General features: G+C 42.5%; 1 protein-coding gene across 1 annotated transcript in view; it reads left to right on the top strand.

Moving 5' to 3' along the window:
* The first annotated feature begins 3548 nt into the window (after positions 1-3548).
* Positions 3549-24107, top strand: part of wls (Wnt ligand secretion mediator) — a 141038-nt gene continuing 120479 nt past the window's right edge. The window contains exon 1 of the mRNA XM_034183020.1: positions 3549-3784. Coding sequence (XP_034038911.1) covers positions 3679-3784 — 106 coding nt within the window. The 5' untranslated portion in view covers positions 3549-3678. The remainder of the gene's footprint in view (positions 3785-24107) is intronic.

Genomic DNA, 24107 nt, shown 5'->3' with positions numbered 1-24107 from the left:
CTGTCAGAAGATGCACCGAGTAGATCTGATTGAGTCTGTAGGGAGGCAAGAATGAGACCTGGACAAGCATCTGTTCACAACATGAAAGCTGAGCTCACATCTGTGCACGCATACGGAATTGATTATTTTAAGAGGGAAAAAGAAAACAAATGGCAGCAAACTTGACAACATGGAAATGACTAAAAACCTGGAAAGCAATCGTTAACTGCAACAGCAAAGACTGAGTACAAAGTGAGTGAGTGATAACAACCATCCTTCAATCCTGTTTATTAAAAGAAAAACTGCTGCTGTCTGTCTAAAGCCTCCGTCACACATAGCAAGAATGTGCAGGAACCAGCCTGACACGGCAAATATTGCCATAATCTGACGCAGGTGGGAGGAAAAGAGGCGTGGTCAGCCGTGTCAGAACGCATCCGGATTACCTCATCCACACCTGCGCGATGGCATCTAAAACGCATGTAGACAACAGGTAGATGACACAGACTGCTGTCAGGCAGGCATAAAAGGCGCTGAAGACTGCCCGATGTCCAAAGTAATCCTTCAAAGACTATATAAAGGGAAATCTTAGTCCAGAATCCAGATCTGGATCACTTCCCAGTCTTCCATGGCCTAATATCTACCTGTGGTACAAATTTGGTGAGAATCCGTGAAGTAGTTTTGAAGTAATCCTTCAAAGACTATATAAAGGGAAATCTTGATCCAGAATCCGGATCCATGTCAGGATCACTTCCAAAATTTAATGGAGTCTTCTATGGCCTAATATCTATCTGTGGTGCAAATTTTATGAGAATCTGTGGAGCAGTTTTGACATAATCCTTCCAAGCCTATATAAACTGAATCTTGATCCAGAATCCAGATCTGGATCACCTCCAAAATTCAGTGGAGTCTTCCATGGCCTAATTTCTATCTGTGGTGCAAATTTGATGAGAATCCATGAAGCAGTTTTGATGTAATCAATTTGCAAAAAAAAAAAAACTTTTCATGTTGTCATTATGGGGTGTTGTAGAGTAGAAGTTTGAGGGAAAAATTAATTTATTCCATTTTGGAATAAGGGTGTAATATAAACTGTGGAAAAAAGTGAAGCTCTGTGAATACTTTCCAGATGCACTGCAGACCTGGGTTTGACTCCCACCTTTGCTTTCGACAAGATACTTCATCTGCATTGTTTCAAAAACCGCCACAATTTTGACCTTTGACCCCAATGACCTTGGCTTTTACCAAAACAAACCCTTAAAGGGTAATTCTGGGGTTGATTATCAACCACATGTCAAGTTTGATGGACATCGGCCGATGGTCCTGTGAGGAGTAGGCCAGCAAACAGACAGTTAAGTCAAACTGTTGAATCCAATAACCTTGACCTTTGCCAAAACAAACCTTGAATAGGCAATTTTGGGGTCAACCTGCAGGCACCCAGAAAGTTTGGTGGAAGTTGGTCCAAGCACCAAGGAAGAGAAGGAGAATGCCTCAGACAGCTGAAGACAGATAGTGTCAAAGAACAGGAGGAGGAGATATCATGGAAGACCAAGCCCTTCCATCGACAGATATAAGAAATGGCTGATATCAAGAAGACCTACCAGTGACTATAAAAGGTCAGACTAAAGGATAGCACAGAGGTTCCTGTCATGGAGGTTCCTGTCATGGAAGCACAAGAAGCAAATCCATAGAAACAGGAGTCCACCACAGCCGACAGGACCCAAGTTACAGGCTGTGAAAATGTGACCCAGAGACAGTCCAGCATGCAAGATGCAAGCTGGGACAGTGTACACTGAGAGGTACAAACAAGTCGCCGACCGAATGGTCTCCCCTAAATATTGGTTCCCCCTGCCTTCACTGCGCACGCATCATTTCTGTGCGTCAGCCGCGGTTCACTGATTATCACCTCGTTTCTGCTTAAAACTGCACTCCAGTCATCGTCTATCGCAGCTTTTAAAGCTTTTCTACAACAATCATTTCCACATAAATTCAGCATTATTTCATAATAAAAGACGGAGGAAGCGATCAGAGTGCCCCAACCAGATGAGCTGCTGCTGCTGTGTTCACTGTGCCTCTGTCATTTCAAATCGTCACAGATTATCGCCTCGTTTCTCCTTAAAACGGCCTAGTTTCTGCTTAAAACTGACTTTAGAATGATTTAAGAGGTTTTACTTTGTCATCTGATGGTTAATAATCACATTATTCCTTTTGATCTTTTTGGGTGAAGAGAGTCAGTCTCAAACGTGCTGCTGTTGTCCCAAATGACGCATGCACAGTGAAGGCAGTTTTTAGGGGGGACCGTTTGGTCTGCGACACCGGCACTTATCAGATTTGATCAGCGTTTTGTGTGTGTGTGTGTGTGTGTGTGTGTGTGTGTGTGTGTGTACAGGAACATCTGTCCCCAAGTCCCCAGAAGTCCCCAAGTCCTGATGGAAGACACTACTGAAGGTGGTTATGAATGACAGGGCTGAGGTCCGTTGGGACTTTAAATTCCACACAGAGCCACAGCTGCTGTGTAACCAACCAGGCATACTGATTTCTCACAAGGAACAGAAGACTGCAGTTGTGATCGATGTGGCAATCCCAGCTGACAGCAACATCAGAAAGAAGGAGCACGGGAAAATCAAGAAGTACAAAGAGGTGAAGGAACAACTGGAGTAGATGTGGAAGGTAAAGTCCAAAGTGGTCCTAGTGGTAATAGGAGCAGTAACCCCCAAACTGGAACAGTGGCTCCAGCAAATTCCAGGCACAACATCAGAGGTCGCTGTCCAGAAGAGCGCAGTCCGAGGAACAGCTGTGCCGACAATAACTTCCTTTAAATAGCGCTGTTGGCTTTGGTCGTGTTGCATTCAGGGACAGGGTAAACTGTATAAACTGTGTGTTACGTTGACGGACACGGTAAACAGTTTTTAGTGGGTGTTGCGTTCAGAGACAGGGTAAACTATTAAGTGGGTGTTGCGTTCAGGGACACGGTAAACTATTAAACGGGTGTCACGTTCACGTACACGGTAAACAGCTTTTAACAGGTGATGCGTTCAGAGACAAGGTAAACTGCCTTTAGTAGGTGTTGTGTTCAGGGACACGACAAACTGCCTGTAGCGGGTGATGCGTTCAGGACACGGCAAACTGTGTTTAGTGGGTGTTGCGTTCAAGAACACGGTAAACTATTAAGTGGGTGCCACGTTCACGGTAAACAGCTTATAACAGGTGATGCGTTCAGAGACAGGGTGCCTTTAGTGGGTGTTGTGTTCAGGTACACGGTAAACTGTTTTTAATGGGTGTTGCGTTCAGGGACACGGTAAACTGCCTCTAGTGGGTGTTGCGTTCAGGGACACGGTTCAAATGCTTTTAATGGGTGTTGCGTTCATGGACACGGTAAACTACGTTTAGTGGGTGATGCGTTCAAGGACACGATAAACTGCGTTTAGTGGGTGTTGCGTTCAGGGACACTGTAGGCTTGTGTTCCGGCGTATGCTGCAGCGCGACGGCGCTCCTCAGCTCTTCGCCCGCTCTGCCGCTGGCTGTTTTGCTGAAAAGCTCCCTGACTCCTCCTCCTTCTCCTCTTTTTCTCCTCCTTCCAATCCGAGCGGCAGCAGCAGAGCGGGACGGTGGCCGTGGATGCGGGGAAGTCGTCTCTTTCCCAACACATTCTTGTTTTTTGTTGTCTGTCGGAGTGATATTTTCACTCCAAGCCTGCACTGATTCATGGCGGGGGCTATTATTGAGAACATGAGCACCAAAAAGTTGGTGATAGTGGGAGTTATTCTGCTGCTGTTCCAGGCGTTTGCCTTCATGGTCGGCGGTTTAATTGGTAAGTTTCTTTTTAGCTCTTTTCGCTCTTGAGCCTGTTCAAACTGAACCGGATAATGTGTTTTTCAGCACTAAATAGGTAAAGTTTAAAGTTTAATTGCCCCTCGCGTCTCTTTTAAGAAGAGATATTTTTTTTCCCCCCTCCTCTAAATGTGCGCCAAAGCTTGAGCTAAATCACTGCTTTGTATCAAGGTGTTTGGTCCCTGAACGCCACACACTAAAAATAACATTATGCTCTTCAACTTCATTCTTCACTCCATTTCTTCAGCTCCTGCAGGTTATCTGTAATAATGAAAAAAAAGATAAAAAAGAAGAAAAAGAAAAAAAGTGCAATTTGACTTCCTGAGTTGTGCTGTGTTTTGTTTTTTCCCCCCTCCCACGTACAGAATGTGAGAGTTTGCAGCGTGGCCCCCCAGGCAGCATCTCTCTCTCTCTGTCTGTCCTCTCCTTCTGCTCCCTCCTCTAATCCCCTCACGTTTCCTCCTCTTTCCCTGCTTCATCATTTGCATTGGAACACACACTCATGCACGAACACAGCAGCGTGCACACAGCTGTGGAAGTTGCATTTTGCCTGCAGGACTGTGCTGGAATTGCTGTCAGGTTTCTAAACATCCACCCACACGTGACGTAAAGTGCTGGGGATGGAAGCTGGAGTCCATGTGGAAGCTTCTCTATCTGTCTCCGTCCACCAGGACTGAGTCCCTGTGGAAGCTGTGTGTCTGTCCACCAGGATGGAGTCTGTGTGGAAGTTGTCTGTCTCTGTCTACTGTACTGAGTCCCTGTGGAAGCTGAGTGTCTGTCCACAGTGGCTCTCTGCTTGAATTAGCTAGTTTGTTTTGTGTCTGGCTGAGACTGTTTTAATGAAGCCTGATTCCTTTGTGTTTGCTCGGTGGCCGGGGCCGGCGGGGGTAATTGAGTAGGAAAGGGGTTTTTCCTCCCCGTTTTCCGACAAACCCGGGAACACGGCATGGGGTCAGTGGACTGGGGGTGGGGGTTCTGGCCATTATTGTGGATGCACTGCGGTGAAGAGTGGAGGAGTTCTGCTGGACCATCATGGTCACAAGATCGCTGACCTTCAAGGCCTTCCAGAGAACTAGGTTTCATCAAGTTTGCTGTGTAGTTTTTAGGAGGTTTATTTCACATTTCTGAAGGGTTCTTAAAGATTGTTTTTTTTTTTTTTTTGAACGACTGCAGTGTCATGCGTCATAACGTACTAGTAAGTGGCCACATGATGGCACACAACTTGCTGCTGCACTGCCAGCGACTCTGAAGAGTTACAACTCAAAAAAAAAAAAAAAAAAAACCCCAGAAAAAACATGATCCCCTTTAAACTCACAGTGAAAAATAATCTCCACAACATGACTTCAATGAAACACAAATATAAAAGCCAAGATGATGGGTTGCGTAATTAATGATACCCTTTATTGTAACACAAGCAAATCATCACTTTTACAGCCAGTTTTCTTGAGAAAGTCGGGATGAATACATTTTTAAATTTAATTTAACTTTTATTTAACCAGGTTAAGCTGGGCAGACATTGTACGATATTTTCAATCTTTGTACTTGGCTCCAGCTCAAAACCGCAGGGTGTAAAAGTTCAGAGCGCACGATTAATGTTCTCACACTGTACGGTCCGATGCTCTGATGCGATCTGACTGCTCACATTGTACATTCAAAAACCACACGTTGGACTCGTGTTTCCGGAAGCAAGATGTAAACAGAAGCTTTTTTTTAATCTTTTTCAAACTTTATTTACATTTCTTATTTTTACAAAAACTCTCGATGGGAGACATCAAAGTTTTAACAACAAAACAGAATAAAGAATAATGGGGAAAAAAGAAACAGAAGCTGCTCTCCCAAAGAGATGATCACTGTTTATGCTCTCTCCAGTGTTTGCACATGCACAGTGTGAGAGACCCTTGTAGCGCTGCTTCAACAGTGCGGAACCCTCACAACGGCCAACCAGAATATCAGACAGGTTTGATTTTCATCCAACCACGCGATTGCCGATTGGGAGGTGGTCGTGAGAGGTTAAACGCAGCTTGTTACTCCATATATACTACACGATACAGGATGCACATTTAAGCTGAAACTCTGCGCGATCCAAAGGAGAACTGGACAATTATAAAGTTTCCAATTCACTTAACCTGCATGTTTTTAAATGTGGGAGGAAACAGGAAACCCACGCAAACACAGGGAGAACATGCAAACTCAATACAGAAAGGCCACAGGTGGGAATCAAACCCATGACCTTCTTACTGTGAGGCAACAGTGCTAACTACTAAGCTGCTGTGCATTTCCAAGTCATTGACTGTGTCTTGGACTTGATTGTCTGGAGCAGGTTGTTCTCAAAAACTGAGTGGTTGGGCAAGAAGGAGACTAGTGAGGAAACTCCGACTACTCTGAAGGCTTCATAGGGTTCTGTGGCTGTGATTAGAGATTGTGCATAGTGAAAGTTTTGAATCAGACAGGGCTCAACACTTATCCACTCGACACTGGCGAGTGAACAGTGCTCTCCGTCTGGTGCTCCATGTCCACTTCTTGCCCGATGTAGCAAGTTAATTTTCAGCCACATTTAGAATGAAATCGTCAAAAATCAATGTATTCTGTGAAGTTCCTGGGGCGGCAGAAGTGTTTTTCTGATCAACTGGTTTAGGTTAAATTAAACCAGAACCTCTAAAGCATGCATGTGCATGTTTTCCCCTCGCCTCGTCTCATATGTGTAGTGTCGGAGTGAGTAGGCACACGCAGCTCAACATTCAGCGCGGTGCACAAATGTTTTAAAAGTACGAGGGCTGTCCGTAAAGTATAGGTCCTTTTTTATTTTTTTCTAAAACTATATGGATTTCATTCATATGTTTTTACGTCAGACATGCTTGAACCCTCGTGCGCATGCGTGAGTTTTTCCACGCCTGTCGGTGACGTCATTCGCCTGTGAGCACTCCTTGTGGGAGGAGTCGTCCAGCCCCTCGTTGGAATTCCTTTGTCTGAGAAGTTGCTGAGAGACTGGCGCTTTGTTTGATCAAAATTTTTTCTAAACCTGTGAGACACATCGAAGTGGACATGGTTCGAAAAATTAAGCTGGTCTTCAGTGAAAATTTTAACAGCTGATGAGAGATTTTGAGGTGATTCTGTCGCTTTAAGGACTTTTCACGGTGCGAGACGTCGCGCAGCGCTCTCAGGCGGTGTCATCAGCCTGTTTCAAGCTTAAAACCTCCACATTTCAGGCTTTATTGATCCAGGACGTCGTGAGAGAACAGAGAAGTTTCAGAAGAAGTCGGTTTCAGCATTTTATCCGGATATTCCACTGTTAAAGGAGATTTTTTTTTAATGAAAGACGTGCAGGCGGATTGCAGCGTCAGCTCGCAGCCGCCGCGATGCTCCGCCACAGGAAAAACACCTCTGTTGGAAGCCTTGAGGACAAGTTGGAACATCTCCAGCTGATAAACAATTTCTCATATACTCACTCCACTGAAAGCCATCAAAAGCCGCCTGGATTTTACAAATGGTTATCAACACGGAGGTGTTTTTCCTGTGCCACCGCGCCGCGTCGGCTGCGTCCCGACGCGCGGACCCGTCCGCACGTCTTTCATTAAAAAAATCTCCTTTAACAGTGGAATATCCGGATAAAATGCTGAAAATATGAAAGTATGCAGCACATTTTCAGTCACACACATCATTACCCCAGGACCCGATCCCACATATGACTGACTGACATCAACATCAGTGCTTTTACTGTTTCAAAACACTGTGCTGGTACAAAAGTAGGCAAGTGCCCCTCAAGTGAAAACTGGAAATATATATATATACAGTGAGGAAAATAAGTATTTGAACATCCTGCGATTTTGCAAGTTCTCCCACTTAGAAATCATGGAGGGGTCTGAAATTTTCATCTTAGGTGCATGTCCACTGTGAGAGACATAATCTAAAAAAAATCTGGAAATCACAATGTATGATTTTTTTTTTTTTTTTTTTTATAATTTATTTGTATGTTACTGCTGCAAATAAGTATTTGAACGCCTGTGAAAATCAGTGTTAATATTTGGTACAGTAGCCTTTGTTTGCAATTACAGAGGTCAGATGTTTCCTGTAGTTCTTGACTAAGTTTGCACACACTGCAGCAGGGATTTTGGTCCACTCCTCCATACAGATCTTCTCCAAATCTTTCAGGTTTGGAGTTTCAGCTTCCTCCAAAGATTTTCTATTGGGTTTAGGTCTGGAGACTGGCCAGGTCACTCCAGGACCTTGAAATGCTTCTTACGGAGCCCCTCCTTAGTTGCCCTGGCTGTGTGTTTGGGGTCATTGTCATGCTGGAAGACCCAGCCATGACCCATCTTCATGCTCTTACTGAGAGAAGGAGGTTGTTTGCCAAAATCTCGCAATACATGACCCCATCCATCCTCCCTTCAATACGGTGCAGTCCTCCTGTCCCCTTTGCAGAAGAGCACCCCCAGAGTATGATGTTTTCACACCCATGCTTCACGGTTGGGATGGTTTTCTTGGGGTTGTTCTCATCCTCTAAACATGGTAAGTGGAGTTGATTCCAAAAAGCTCTATTCTGGTCTCATCTGACCACATGACCTTCTCCCATGCCTCCTCAGGATCATCCAGATGGTCACTGGTGAACTTCAAACGGGCCGGGATTGTGCTGGCTTGAGCAGGGGGACCTTGCTGCCCTGCAGGATTTTAAACCATGACAGCATCATGTGTTACTAATGACCAGCCTTGTGCAGGTCTACAGTTTTGTCCCTGCTGTCCTTAGACAGCTCTTTGGTCTTGGCTATGGTGGACAGGTTGGAGTGTGAACAGGTGTCTGTTATACAGGTAACAAGTTCAAATAGGTGCAATTAATACAGGTAAAGAGTGCAGAATAAGAGGACTTCTTAAAGAAAAATTAACATTTCTGTGTGAGCCAGAATTCTTGCTGGTTGGTCGGTGTTCAAATACTTTTTTGCAGCAGTAACATACAAATAAATTATAAAAAAAAAAAATCATACATTGTGATTTCCGAATATTTTTTTTTTGATTATGTCTCTCACAGTGGACATGCACCTAAGATGAAAATTTCAGACCCCTCCATTATTTCTAAGTGGGAGAACTTGCAAAATCGCTGGGTGTTCAAATACTTATTTTCCTCACTGTGTGTGTGTGTGTGTGTGTATGTATGTGTGTATATATGTATGTGTGTATATATATATATATATATATATATAATACGAGGTCTGTTAGAAAAGTATCAGACCTTTTTATTTTTTTTCAAAAACCTGATGGATTTAAATCACGTGCTTGCATGAGCCAACCTTGAACCTTCGTGCACATACGCGAGTTTTTTCACGCCTGTCGATTGCGTCATTTGCTTGTAAGCAGTCTTTGTGTGAGGACGGGTGTAGTCTCTCGTCGTTTTTTCTTTGCAAGGAAATGGCGGAACGACTGATGGCGCAGCAAAAGCACCTCCGTGTTGAAGTCTCACAGGACATGTTGTGACATGCCCAGCTCGTCCACAATTTCTCGGATAGTCACACGACTGAAAAGCCACCGAAAGCCGTCTGAATCTTCCAAATGGTGGACATTTGGACATCCTACTACTACTGAATATATTTTTTAAAACTAACACATTCAATCAGCATTACGCCGTGTCCTAGTTTTATTCCTACAATTCTGTCCTAAGTGAAATTGAGGAACAATAAAAAAAAAAAAAAAAAAAACCTGCTTCTTTCGCCAAAAAATCGAAAGGAGTAGCTTTTATTCAAGGTGATTCTTGAGAAATCAGACAAGATGTTCGTCAAAATTAAATTTTATTCACAGTTCAACTCAACATCTCTTCTTGGGGAAAAAACTCAGAGGTTCTTCACTCCACATCTTCATAACCAAATGTCCTCTTCACACTCTCCATTCACGTCATTTCTTCAGAACAAAATATCCTCTTTTCTTAACTCTTTAACACAGTTCACTCACGGTACAGGGGAATTTTTTTTTTTTTTTTCTTTTCACTCGCTCCACCCTCTGAACTCCTTCCCTCCAGCCGCTCACTTGCTTTGCTCTTGCTGCGCCTCCTCTTACCGTGCCTCCTCTTGCCGGCCTCTCCGTTCAGTAGTCCCTCTCTTTGGCCACTTTTTTTCCCCCCTCCAGTCTCCTGTGGGCCTCCCTTTATTCGGTCTCCAGCCCTGCTGTAATCAGGAACCTTAACCAGTTGCACCTGTCTTCAGTGGGGTGATGCATGTTGGGAGCTGTAGTCTTCTGCTTGGCCAGGCATGGGGAGATTACATTAAAATTGTAATGATTACAATTATTTATTTATTTGCAATTCTACGATTACAGTTAGAGTTGGAAAGTTAGATTACAATTAAATTATGATTACATTTCCATGATTACAAACAAAATAATAAAGTAAATTTCTTCTTAAATATGTTTATCGACAGAAATACATCAATTTCTTATCCCCCCCCCCCCCCCCAAAAAAAACCCCCTTAAATTCCTTGCATATTGTTGATACTAATGGAAAGGAAATCTTCTGAACAAATTTGCTGTTGAATGTCCAATTTTATTTTGGAGTAATCTTGACATAATTGTCACAATTACAATTTTTCTCCAAAGATTGCAATTAAATTATGATTGCAGTTATCTGTTTTGGTTAAAATTACATTCGATTACAGTGTTCCCTCGCTATATCGCGGTTCACCTTTCGCGGTCTCGCCAGTTTAGTGCAATTTTGCATGCTTCTTTTTTTTTTTTAACTGTCTGCTGTGCTTAGTTGCAGCCAAAATCTGGCAACAGGTCCAGAGACTACACTCGCTGTTTTGATGCAGAGCGCTCCAGCAGCGAAGAAAAAGCACGCGCATTGTGTTCTGCGTGTGTCTGTTTATAAGAATCTTCTCGATTAGAAGAAAAAAAAAGAGCGCCAACAACTACCCATATCACTTGGATAAAGGCACCTGCCCCGAGGTGGAAAAACACGCTGCGGAGCGGCGCCACGACGAAGAAGCGCGATCAGAGGAACTGTGACATACTGGTCAGTTACTATTAATAATGTCTTATGTGTCTAACCTCGTAGGTTAATTGTTAAATTTGTTAGTTCTAAAAGCCATCATAATTATTTATAGGAAAACGTTCTATTTTTATTTCTCAAACAAATGTTTGGTCCTGAAAACAGGTTTTGATCTTTGGTTTCATTCTATAATACTGGACTTGTTTTTGTACTAAGGTTTGAACTTTGAGAGTGTTTACACAGGAAAAGAGAAAAGTGAGAAAATGTGTGTAGTGAGGGGTTTTACAGCCTTAAAACATCTATAATAATTGTAAAAAAAATAACACTGGCTACTTTGCGGAATTCACCTATCGCGGGCTATTTTTAGAACGTAACTCCTGCGATAAACGAGGGAACACTGTATATGAAAAAAATGTAATGATTATAATCAAGTACGATTACAGATTTTGATTACCCCCATGTCTGTCCTTGCCAGCCATTTTGAGAACAATAATTTCTGCCATCACCTGTCACCTGGTTTTGCCACAATATATATTTGGAATTAATTTGGTTAAATTAGTTTGTTTGCCATGTTTCAAGTAGATGTGACACTCTGGCATGGCAAGTGACCTCTGGAGGTAAGTGCAGAGCCCTATCAGAATTCCAAAAAATGTGCAGCATCCTTATTATAAAAAATAGCCGATTGTACAGTTTTTTATTTTTTATTTTTTTTTTGGATCCAGGCTGATTTTTCTGCATGTATATTTTCATGTTCTTCATGTGAAGTTAGAGTAGAATTGTTTTGCCTGCATGTTTCTCACGAGTGTCCTGTTGATACATAAATCACTACTCAATGGAGTAACATGGAGCTTCCTTAATAATTTCCCTGTTTTAACTCCCAGCACATTTGTTACACCTGCACAGTTGAAATGTTGTATGATGGAAGATGAGTTGTTACGCTTTTAAAACATGTTGACTGCTGTCCTTATGCCTCCTGGTTCTGTCTGTCTGGATTTTTGTGACACGAGTTCCTCTTCACCTGTGTGTTCTCACAAGATGAGTCATTACAAAGCATGGTTCTTTGAAAGTCACACTTGAGCAACTGCTTTGATGTGTTAACTATGAACATTTGCACATAAAACCTTGCCCCCCCCCCCCCAAAAAAAGGAAAGAGCACAACACCCACATAATGACCTTCTGACAGGCTATAAAAATACCATGTCCCGTGGTGGTGTTATGCTCGTTGGAACTAGGATCCAGGAAGGATCATTAAGCCATTTTTCCACAAAGAAGAGCTTGGTGTGGATGGAGATGAAGGGGCAGATCTGGGCTGTTATCAGTGATCAAAAGCTGGGAACTTAAATTTAGGGATTGGTATTGATAAGATTTTATTGATATTAGGGCTGCAGCTATCTATTATTGTAGTAACTGAGTATTCTATCGATTATTCTGGTGATTAATCAAGTAATCGGATAAAAAGTACTTTTGCGTTTTAAAACATTAACAGTCCAGGGCTCTCCCTAAGTCATGGCACAGTGTCACCACGGAGACTGTCAAATTTAGTGTATCCCTTTGTGTTTTTCTGGGTAATTATTATTTTTTTTTTTTTCACATCTAGTTTTGGATCTTTCCGGGTGTCAGGAGCTCAGTCATAGTCTTGACATCTTTGTTTTTTGTTTTCCCCAACTTGTAAAATTTAACCATTTTTATTAATTTATTTATTTATTAAGGTGGTGGACTGGGTCCCTGCATGAATTTTTTAACACTCCCTCTGCGATTCAACCAATGCATTTCATTTTCTGCTGGGGGTTGAACATGCAGCATCGCAGTCACTGGTTTATGTATTATTATTATTATTATTATTTGAGTTCCCGTGTTTGTGAAGCATTGTGTGTTGCCCAAAAAAAGTGAAAATTAAAAAGCGAAACACTCATTGCGAGTCACACATTAGAAAGTGCGGACTTCTTCCAGAGACTGTGGCCGGGACGGAGCTGTGTGAGGGCAGTGCTGAGCTGCTCACACCGGGCAGAGAGAGACAGCAGCCAGAAACCGTTTAAAAAACAAAAAAAACACACTGCTTTGCTTTAAATGCACAGTAAGCTATTTCAGATGATCAGCGTGGCCCGTCTTTTTCCTAAAAGGCTTTATTTCACTCTGTTTGTCACGTTGGAAAGCTGTAGCTTTTGTGCTAATTTGATTAGCGCTTGCTCTACTTCTTCTTCTGTTTGTTTTTCTGGGGGCATTACAGCGCCACACACAGGCCTGGCATATGTACTACAACGTTAAACGAAGCTTCGAGGCACAGAATTTGCCTCGAACATTTTTTGTAATTGAATTATTCGAATTACTCGACTAATCGTTTCAGCCCTAATTGATATCGATGCCATTATCGATCCGATTCTTTATCGATTCCTTTATCGATACCGCTTGTGAATTTTGTACTAAAAGTAGGCTTTACAGGTTGGACAACTGGACGCCGTGCTTTGTTCCGCTGGCTGCCACACATTGTGGGCTGGACACTGCATCTGTAAAATAATTATTTTGTAGCAGATTAATCATTTTCTGTTCGAGTTGGCTGTTGAAAACGGCTTGAATCGCTTCCTGAATCACAGAGGAGCGCTCCTGCCATAGCTTTTCTCATACATGCTAAACGAGGGGGAGAAAGCATTTCGAGCCATCTAAAAAGGTCATTATTTGTCATGTTTGTTTTGTAATGGCTTGGTAAAACAGTTGTATGTTGTTTCCTTCATGTATGCAGCTGTAAAAGTATGTTTGTGATAGATTTAACATCTCATTATAATCGTTCAGATGAGCTGCTCTCTGATCCGGTGCGCTGATGCAATCACTCACACTGTTCACTTCTTCTTTACTCGACTTACGAGCTGCACGTAATGTTGGCGAGTAGATTGCGCAGTGTTCACTACCACTTCACATTTGTTGCATGACATTTATACTCAACAAAAATATAAACGCAACACTTTTGGTTTTGCTCCCATTTTGTATGAGATGAACTCAAAGATCTAAAACTTTTTCCACATACACAATATCACCATTTCCCTCAAATATTGTTCACAAACCAGTCGAAATCTGTGATAGTGAGCACTTCTCCTTTGCTGAGATAATCCATCCCACCTCACAGGTGTGCCATACCAAGATGCTGATTAGACACCATGATTAGTGCACAGGTGTGCCTTAGACTGCCCACAATAAAAGGCCACTCTGAAAGGTGCAGTTTTGTTTTATTGGGGGGGGATACCAGTCAGTATCTGGTGTGACCACCATTTGCCTCATGCAGTGCAACACATCTCCTTCGCATCATCCGTGAAGAGAACACCTCACCAACGTGCCAAACGGCAGCGAATGTGAGCATTTGCCCACTCAAATCGGTTACGATGACGAACTGGAGTCAGGTCGAGACCCCGATGAGGACGGCGAGCATGCAGATGAGCTTCCCTGAGACGGTTTCTGACAGTTTGTGCAGAAATTCTTTGGTTATGCAAACCGATTGTTCCAGCAACTGTCCGAGTGGCTGGTCTCAGACGATCTTGGAGGTGAACATGCTGGATGTGGAGGTCCTGGGCTGGTGTGGTTACACGTGGTCTGCGGTTGTGAGGCTGGTTGGATGTAGTGCCACATTCTCTGAAACGCCTTTGGAGACGGCTTATGGTAGAGAAATGAACATTCAATACACGAGCAACAGCTCTGGTTGACATTCCTGCTGTCAGCATGCCAATTGCACGCTCCCTCAAATCTTGCGACATCTGTGGCATTGTGCTGTGTGATAAAACTGCATCTTTCAGAGTGGCCTTTTATTGTGGACAGTCTAAGGCACACTTGTGCACTAATCATGGTGTCTAATCAGCATCTTGATATGGCACACCTGTGAGGTGGGATGGATTATCTCAGCAAAGGAGAAGTGCTCACTATCACAGATTTAGACTGGTTTGTGAACAATATTTGAGAGAAATGGTGATATTGTATATGTGGAAAAAGTTTTAGATCTTTGAGTTCATCGCATACAAAATGGGAGCAAAACCAAAAGTGTTGCGTTTATATTTTTGTTGAGTGTATGTGTGAAAGATTTTTTTTTTTTTGAACATGTCAAAATTCTCTGCGCAATTGCACGCGCTGGCGTGTTTATTTTAAAGAGTCACAGCTCTTTTCAGCTTTGATCGGACTGATCGATCAGGGCGTTTGATGAGTGCACCGGCATGCAGCGAGTGCGCGTTTATTTTAAAGAGTCACAGCTCTTTTCAGCTTTAATCAGACTGATCGATCAGGGCATCTGATGAGTGCACCGACATGCAGCGAGCGCGCGTTTATTTTAAAGCGTCACAGCTCTTTTCAGCTTTAATCAGACTGATCGATCAGGGCATCTGATGAGCGCACCGACATGCAGTGAGTGCGCGTTTATTTTAAAGAGTCACAGCTCTGATTAGAGAGAGAGAGAGACACACACACAGAGAGTGAGAGGGAGAGAGAACGCGCGCGTGCGAGAGAGTGCTTTTATGAAACGACAACACAGTGAACAGTCCTCATATGAGTCCAGTATGATAAAGTGAAGCAATGTTCTTGCAGTATTTATAGCTCCAGAAGAACAACAGGGAGATGTGAAATGGCGTACAGTACCGTGTTGAAGCGTGGGCGGGCTCACAATAGCGGACAGTAGCACGGCGCTGCGTGTACTTGCGTGAAGGCTCTGTGCTGTGCTGTACGCCAAAGAAAATTAAACATGTTTAATTTCTTCTGTCCTACACGTGTAGCACTCAACATACTGCTGCGTATTGAGAAAAAACTCCACATGAAGAGGGCGGAGAGCTGCTCATTACAGCATAGACGAAACGCTGTAATGAGCAGCTCTACGAATACGCCACTGTGACAGGGGCTTTAGTATGAAAGGTAAAGATGCCCTGACACTTGCATGCATTTTGGCTCCGCACTCGTTGTGACAATCCCACCCGCTGTGTTCCCAGCTGGATGCCGTAGTTTCTTCCACTGGATGCCGCGCTTTGTGCGCTGGATGCTGCATATATAAAATAATGATTTTGTAGTGGATTAATAATTTTCTCTGAGTTTGGCTGTTGAAAACACCTGTAATTATTTCCGGAATCACAGAGGATCGTTTCATTTGGAGCTTTTTTTTTTCTCTTTCCTGAGCTTCTTGAGGTGGAAAACACATTTGGAACAGTCTCAAAGGTAATTTTTTGTAATGGCTTGGTGAAACAGTTGCATGTTCATTCCTTCTTATGAGCAGCTGTAAAAGTATGTTTGATAGATTTGATATGATAGAACATCTCGTTATAATCGTTCAGATGAGTTGCACTGTGATGTGGTGCGCTGACGCAATCACCCTCACTCACGCAGGTTTGCGCAATGTTCATGTAATTAATGCGTGACAGAGATTTTGAACATTTCCCAATTTGCTTTGTGCACTTGTACCTTGTACCCTGCACAGTTTGCGACGAGTTTAATCTCCTGCACGGCAGAGTGTGTGCAAGTGCGCGGATCAAAGTTGTGCAAGTGTCAAGGCAGCTTAAGGGTCTGTTGACTTGACGGATACAACAAGCATTAAAATGTTTCTGTATCTGCTTGTGGTGATTGGGGAAAAAAGTCTGTTTCTAGTTTTGTTATGTGGCTACGACACCACAACCATCAAATCGTGTTTGCGTCAGCTCTAAACTTTTACAAATGTGTGTATTTGCATGAGACTGAGGAATCTTTTCCCAATTACCTTTTAAAATCCTGTTAGTGTCAGTCTCATGAATCTCAATGTGTAAACCATGTATTTGGTGCCTGAAAGCTTTTGGGGAGTTTCCTCGTGTGTGTGTGTGTGTGTGAGAGAGAGACAGAGAGAATATCTCAGAAATGTTCTCAAATATATTGTTAAAATTCATATCAAAGGTTTTTGCAATGTAAACTCAGCAAAAATATAAATGGAACACTTTGGTGTTTGCTACTATTTTCACTAGTTGAAGTAAAAGATACAAGACTTATTATACATAGAAAAGGCTTATTTCTCTCAAATCTTCCTTGCATTTCTTAATCTGTGTTAATGAGCGCTTCTCCTGACACAACATACTGACTAAACGGCATGATTGGAATCATGCTTGGAAGTCAAGGTGCCCTGACACTTGCACAGTTTTGATGGCTTGTTTGCAAAAGTTTGGGCACCCCTGATCATTTTCATGATTTTCCTTCATAATTTATTGGTTGTCTGAATCAGAAATTTCAGTTAAATACAGTAGTATTCAGAATAATAGTAGTGCTATGTGACTAAAAGATTAATCCAGGTTTTGAGTATATTTCTTGTTACATGGGGAAACAAGGTACCAGTAGATTCTCACAAATCCAACAAGACCCAGCATTCATGATATGCACACTCTTAAGGCTATGAAATTGGGCTATTAGTAAAAAAAAGTAGAAAAGGGGGTGTTCACAATAATAGGTTGGTAAGCTCATTGACCCTTGACCTCCGTATACAGGTGAATCCAATTGTGAGAAAGGGTATTTAAGGTGGCCATTTGCAAATGTTTCCCCTCTTTGCATCTCTTCTATTGAGTGGCAACATGGGAGCCTTTAAACAATTCTCAAATGACCTGAAAACAAAGATTGTTCAACATCATGGTTTAGGGGAGAGATACAAAAAGCTATCTCAGAGATTCCAGCTGTCAGTTTGCACTGTGAGGAACATAGTGAGGAAATGGAAGACCGCAGGCACAGTACCAGTTAAGGCCCGAAGTGACAGGCCAAGAAAAATCTCAGATAAGCTGAAGCGAAGGATGGTGAGAACAGTCATAGTCAACCCACAGACCTGCTCCAAAGACCTACAACATGATCTTGCTGCACATAGTGTCTCTGTGCATCGTTCAACTTTACAGCGCACTTTGCACAGACATTCTGTAATGCAGAGGAAGCCTTTTTTGCGTACACGCCACAAACGGAGTCGCTTGAGGTATGCTAAAGCACATTTGGACAAGCCAGCTTTATTTTGGAATAAGGTGCTGTGGACTGATGAAACTAAAATTGAGTTATTTGGACATAAGGGGCGGTATGCATGGCTGAAAAAGAACACAGCATTCCAAGAAAGTTGAGGGTCACCTGGATTCCAGTCAATATCAGTAGATTCTTGAGAACAATGTTCGTGAATCATTGACAAAGTTGAAGTTGCAACTGGGCTGGATCTTTCAACAAGACAACGACCCTAAACACTGTTCAAAATCCACTCAGGCATTCATTCAGAGGAACAAGTACACTGTTCTTAGAATGGCCATCTCAGTCCACAGACCTTAATAGTATTGAAAATCTGTTGTGTGATTTTAAGTGGGCTGTCCATGCTTGGAAACCAACAAACCTGAGATGTTTTGTAAAGAAGAATGGTCCATAATACCTTCAACCAGAATCCAGACTCTTGGAAGCTATAGGAAGTGTTTAGAGGCTGTTATTTCTGCAAAAGGAGGATCTTCTTAAATATTGGTGTATTTTTTTCTGTTGGGGTGCCCAAATTTATGCACCTGCCTAATTTTGTTTTAAGAATTATTGCACACTTTCTGTAAATCCTATGAACTTCATTTTGCTTCTCAAATATCACAGTTTATATATTTAACTGAAATTGCTGATCCAAACAGCCAATGATTTATAAAGGAAAATCATGGAAATCATCAGGGGCAGGGATGGGTATCGAGAACCGGTTCCTTTCGGCTATCATTAAGAAATGATTCGATCCACCGACATCAATAACCTTTTTACTTAACGATTCCCTTATCGGTCCTTTAGAGTGGCCGTTTTTTTGGGGGCGTTTGTCAGGAAAATTATAATTTTTATACATTGATTACAGACCCTCGAAGCAATCGAAGCAATGATTCGCAGATCGAAGCAGTGCTTCGATCATTGCTTCGTTGATTAATTTTTTATTTTGCTTCCCCTGCTAAAACCCTAAAGAGCATATGGCTGTGAGTATTATTTACCTTTTATATGTTAAACTGACCTGTTATGGTCTTCTGAAACAGTTGATAGATGTATTTTATAACTTAAAAACAGGACCGATGCTAACACTTTAGCATGTCTATGGCATTTTCAATGTTAAAATTAGCATTAAGCAGTTGCAGCTGTCAAGCGTTTGTTGTCGTAAAAGAGTCAAATGTATTACAAATTTGAACATTTTTTAAATTTATTTTTGTTTTTATATTAATAATAATAATAGCAAGCACAACAATAATAGTAATAATAACTAATCTAATGATTATATACAATTTTAGAGAAAGAGACAAAGAACCTGAATAAAAACACAACAGAAAATATAAAACCAACTAACAATGAACATACATAAATAAATAATACATACATACAGAAATAAATGTTTACTGTGAACACCTAGTGACTCTTACACCTCCATTTCATCCCTGTCTTATTTAAGTTTAATGACAATTTGTTTCGGTCAAACCATATTTTCAATTTGTTAATTTCTTCAGTGATTTCCTCCAGAACTATCTGCCAAACTAGAAAACTGCTGCATCCTACTAAGAGCAGAATACTACTGGAATGAATTTGAATAAGGAAAGTTGGATTTTTCTCACTAAATGGATGCTGCACTCACTGTAGTTTATTGTCTGGAATAGTCCCAGATTGCATTTCAGAGCTTCTAGAATTCAAACATTTTCGTGTGGGTGGTGTTGGGGGGTAATTTTGGGTTTCAGCATTTTTTGTTTTTCACCACTTTCATCCCTGAATATGTCAATCGTGAGTCACTTTTGTGCGGAATAAAGTTACTAACTGGGACTCCTGTCTTGTTGCAAGAAAGAAACGAGAATCGTCCTCCGTTCTGTTCACACAGCTCCAAACGCACTGCGGCTCTCTGCTGAGTCAAGTTAGAACGATAGAGTCCAGTTGGAATTAATAACTTCAATGCGAAACACAGTTTTGTTTATTTTTATTTATGTCCAGAGATCAAGGATACAGTGACCAATTTCATATTTATTTACTTTAAGACTCAATGAAATACATAGAAAACCTGTAAAGCCTACTTTTAGTACAAAATTCACAAGAGGTATCGATAAGGGAATCGCATCGATAATGGCATCGATATCGATAAAATCTTATCAATACCCATCCCTAATCAGGGGTGCCCAAACCTTTACATACAGGCTCAAATATATACGAGGTCTGTGATAAAAGTAACGGACCTTATTATTTTTTTCAAAAACCATATGGATTTGAATCACGTGTGATTACATCAGACATGCTTGAACCCTCGTGGGCATGCAAGAGTTTTTTCACGCCTGTCAGGTACGTCATTCGCCTGTGGGCACTCTTTGAGTGAGGAGTTGCCCACCCTCTCGTCGTTATTTTCATTGTTTAGGAATGGCTCAGAGACTGCTGCTTTGTTTGATAAAATTTTTTTCAAAACCTGTAAGGCACAAGTGAGTGGACACCATTCGATAAATTCAGCTGGTTTTCGGTAAAAATTTTAACGGCTGATGAGAGATTTTGGTCTGGTAGTGTCGCTTTAAGGACGGCCCATGGCGCCTGACGGCGATCTGCGCTTCGAGGCGGCAGCGTCTCCCTGTTTCAAGTTGAAAACTTCCACATTTCAGGCTCTGTTGACCCAGTAAGTCGTCAGAGAACAGAGAACTTTCAGAAGAAGTCGGCATGCGGAGTTTATTCGGACATTCCATTGTTAACGGACATTTTGTAATGAAAGAACGTGCGGGCAGAGTCGCATGTCGGGCCGGACCCGACCGCGGGGGGTCGCGACAGGAAAAACACCTCCGTTGGAAACCTTAACGGGCAAGTTGGAACATGCCCAAGCTGTTAAACAATTTCTCAGTTACTCACTTGTTGAAAGCCATTAAAAGCCGCCTGAATTTTACAAATGGTTTTCAACACGGAGGTGTTTTTCCTGTCGCGGCACACACAGATTTGCCGAGTCGTCACGGAAACGACTCGGCGAATTTGCGCGCATGTCTTTCATTAAAAAAATGTCCTTAAACAGTGGAATGTCCCCATAAAGTCCTCATGCCGGCCTCTTCTGAATCTTCACTGTTCTCTCACGACGTCCTGGGTGAATTAAGCCTTAAATTGGGATGTTTTCAGCTCGAAACAGGCCGACGACAGCGCCTGGAAGCGCTGCGCGACGTCCCACTCCGTGGGAAGTCCTTACAGCGACAGAAACACCCCATAATCTCTCATCAGCCGTTAAAGTTGTCACAGAAAACCAGATTAATTTCTCGAATAGCGTCCACTCGGATATCCCTCACAGGTCCAGAAAAAATGTTGATAATGCAACGCGCGCCGTCCGCAGCGGCTATTCAGACAAAGAGATTCCGACGGGCGGGGTGGAGCACTCCTCACTTAAGGCCTGCCCACAGGCGAATGACGTCACCGACACGCGTGAAAAAACTCACGCATGCGCACGAGGGTTCAAGCTTGTCTGACGTAAAAACATATGAATCAAATCCATTTATTTTTTGAAAAAAATAAAAAGGACTGCTTTTTTAATCACAGACCTCATACATACATCCCCACTAATATTTGGTTAAATTGCACCTTGCCTTGGGTAGCTATGAACAAGCTTCTGACATAATTCCTGCTGGATATTTGACCACTTCTTTTGGTAGAATTGGTAGAGTTTATTTAAGGCCCCTTCACACGTAGTATGAATCAGGCCAAATGGGCAAAATTTGCAAAGTTTGAGACACAGTCGGGAGGGACAGACATTCGGCCAGCTGTGTACAAATACCCTCCGAAGACCCAGAATGTGTGTCGAAGCTGCCTCAAATGATTTGTGTACATTTGGCGTGCAGCAGCTCTGGAATCCAGGTAGCCTGTACCTGGAGCACAGTACGAAACAGTAATCAATCAATCAATCAACTTTTTTCTTATATAGCGCCAAATCACAACAAACAGTTGCCCCAAGGCGCTCTATATTGTAAGGCAAGGCCATACAATAATTATGAAAAACCCCAACGGTCAAAAACGACCCCCTATGAGCAAGCACTTGGCTACAGTGGGAAGGAAAAACTCCCTTTTAACAGGAAGAAACCTCCAGCAGAACCAGGCTCAGGGAGGGCAGTCTTCTGCTGAGACTGGTTGGGGCTGAGGGAAAGAACCAGGAAAAAGACATGCTGTGAAGGGGGGCAGAGATCGATCACTAATGATTAAATGCAGAGTGATGCATACGGAGCAAAAAGAGAAAGAAACAGTGCATCATGGGAACCCCCCCACAGTCTACGTCTAAAGCAGCATAACCAAGGGATGGTCCAGGGTCACCTAATCCAGCCCTAACTATAAGCCTTAGCGAAAAGGAAAGTTTTAAGCCTAATCTTAAAAGTAGAGAGGGTGTCTGTCTCCCTGATCTGAATTGGGAGCTGGTTCCACAGGAGAGGAGCCTGAAAGCTGAAGGCTCTGCCTCCCATTCTACTCTTACAAACCCTAGGAACTACAAGTAAGCCTGCAGTCTGAGAGCGAAGCGCTCTAATGGGGTAATATGGTACTACGAGGTCCCTAAGATAAGATGGGACCTGATTATTCAAAACCTTATAAGTAAGAAGAAGAATTTTAAATTCTATTCTAGAATTAACAGGAAGCCAATGAAGAGAGGCCAACACGGGTGAGATATGCTCTCTCCTGCTAGTCCCCGTCAGTACTCTAGCTGCAGCATTCTGAACCAACTGAAGGCTTTTTAGGGAACTTTTAGGACAACCTGATAATAATGAATTACAATAGTCCAGCCTAGAGGAAATAAATGCATGAATTAATTTTTCAGCATCACTCTGAGACAAGACCTTTCTGATTTTAGAGATATTGCGTAAATGCAAAAAGGCAGTCCTACATATTTGTTTAATATGCGCTTTGAATGACATATCCTAATCAAAAATGACTCCAAGATTTCTCACAGTATTACTAGAGATCAGGGAAATGCCATCCTGAGTAATGATCTGGTTAGACACCATGCTTCTAAGATTTGTGGGGCCAAGTACAATAACTTCAGTTTTATCTGAGTTTAAAAGCAGGAAATTAGAGGTCATCCATGTCTTTATGTCTGTAAGACAATCCTGCAGTTAGCTAATTGGTGTGTATCCTCTGGCTTCATGGATAGATAAAGCTGGGTATCATCTGCGTAACAATGAAAATTTAAGCAATACCGTCTAATAATACTGCCTAAGGGAAGCATGTATAAAGTGAATAAAATTGGTCCTAGCACAGAACCTTGTGGAACTCCATAATTAACTTTAGTCTGTGAAGAAGATTCCCCATTTACATGAACAAACTGTAATCTATTAGACAAATATGATTCAAACCACTGCAGCGCAGTGCCTTTAATACCTATGACATGCTCTAATCTCTGTAATAAAATTTTATGGTCAACAGTATCAAAAGCAGCACTGAGGTCCAACAAAACAAGCACAGAGATAAGTCCACTGTCCGAAGCCATAAGAAGATCATTTGTAACCTTCACTAATGCTGTTTCTGTACTATGATGAATTCTAAAACCTGACTGTAATAATACAATCAAAATAAAAAGAGGAAACAAAAGACACAGCACGAAACACCACAGTGCCAGTTGAATGCAGCAAGAATATTCGGAATGCACCCCCAATGCCATATGTGGCATCCATAGTCTGGGTGGAAGAACAAACATCGTGGTACGCTCGTCGGAAGACCGGCTGTGCCCACGTTTACATGTTAATACTTGGGTTAGATGCCTTCACACTGTGGTCCCAAATTGTGGTACACGCATGTGTCCTGCCTGTCAGTTAATGCTCCACATGATGGACGGACTGTGTGGATGTTGCGATCACTGGAAAGCGCAACGTGCACTGTGCCGCCTCGCTGTCCAACGAACGTGGAATGCTGCATCATATGGGATTTGTATGCCGTGGTGGACGACGCTTTTGTGAGCTGGTGTTGGGAGCTGACGACAGGATGGGAGGGTGTTCAGCACAGGCTACTGCGTGGTTGGTGTTCATCCAGTGCTGTGACACGCACCTGGAGGTGTTCCAAAGCTGAGTTTTTATTTTTTATTACTGTTCTGGCAGCCTGGCAATGTTGTCATGATAGATGTAGTGCAGCAGCTGTCACATCCCAGTCAGCTGTGTTGTGTGGCAGCACGCTGAGCCTGACACACATCGGCTCTGTGTGGGCCAGCAGCGTGCCGCTTGCACCTGCAGATCGTGTTACAGCCGTGATGATCATAATGTCTCACATACATTATGTAACCCATGGGAGTGGATGACAATTTATTTGTTAAATTAGGTTCATCATGGACAATAACAGCCCGTCCAGATGTGGGTACTATGCTGGACAGCAACTGCACTGCACTCTGACCGCTGTTCGAGCTTTCGCCACTTTGACCCCACCTTTT

This window comes from Thalassophryne amazonica, chromosome 12 (assembly GCF_902500255.1).
Source record: "Thalassophryne amazonica chromosome 12, fThaAma1.1, whole genome shotgun sequence".
NCBI classification, from domain to species: domain Eukaryota; kingdom Metazoa; phylum Chordata; class Actinopteri; order Batrachoidiformes; family Batrachoididae; genus Thalassophryne; species Thalassophryne amazonica.
The sequence above is the reverse complement of the archived record's forward strand: the minus strand, read 5'-3'. Positions and strand labels throughout refer to the sequence as shown.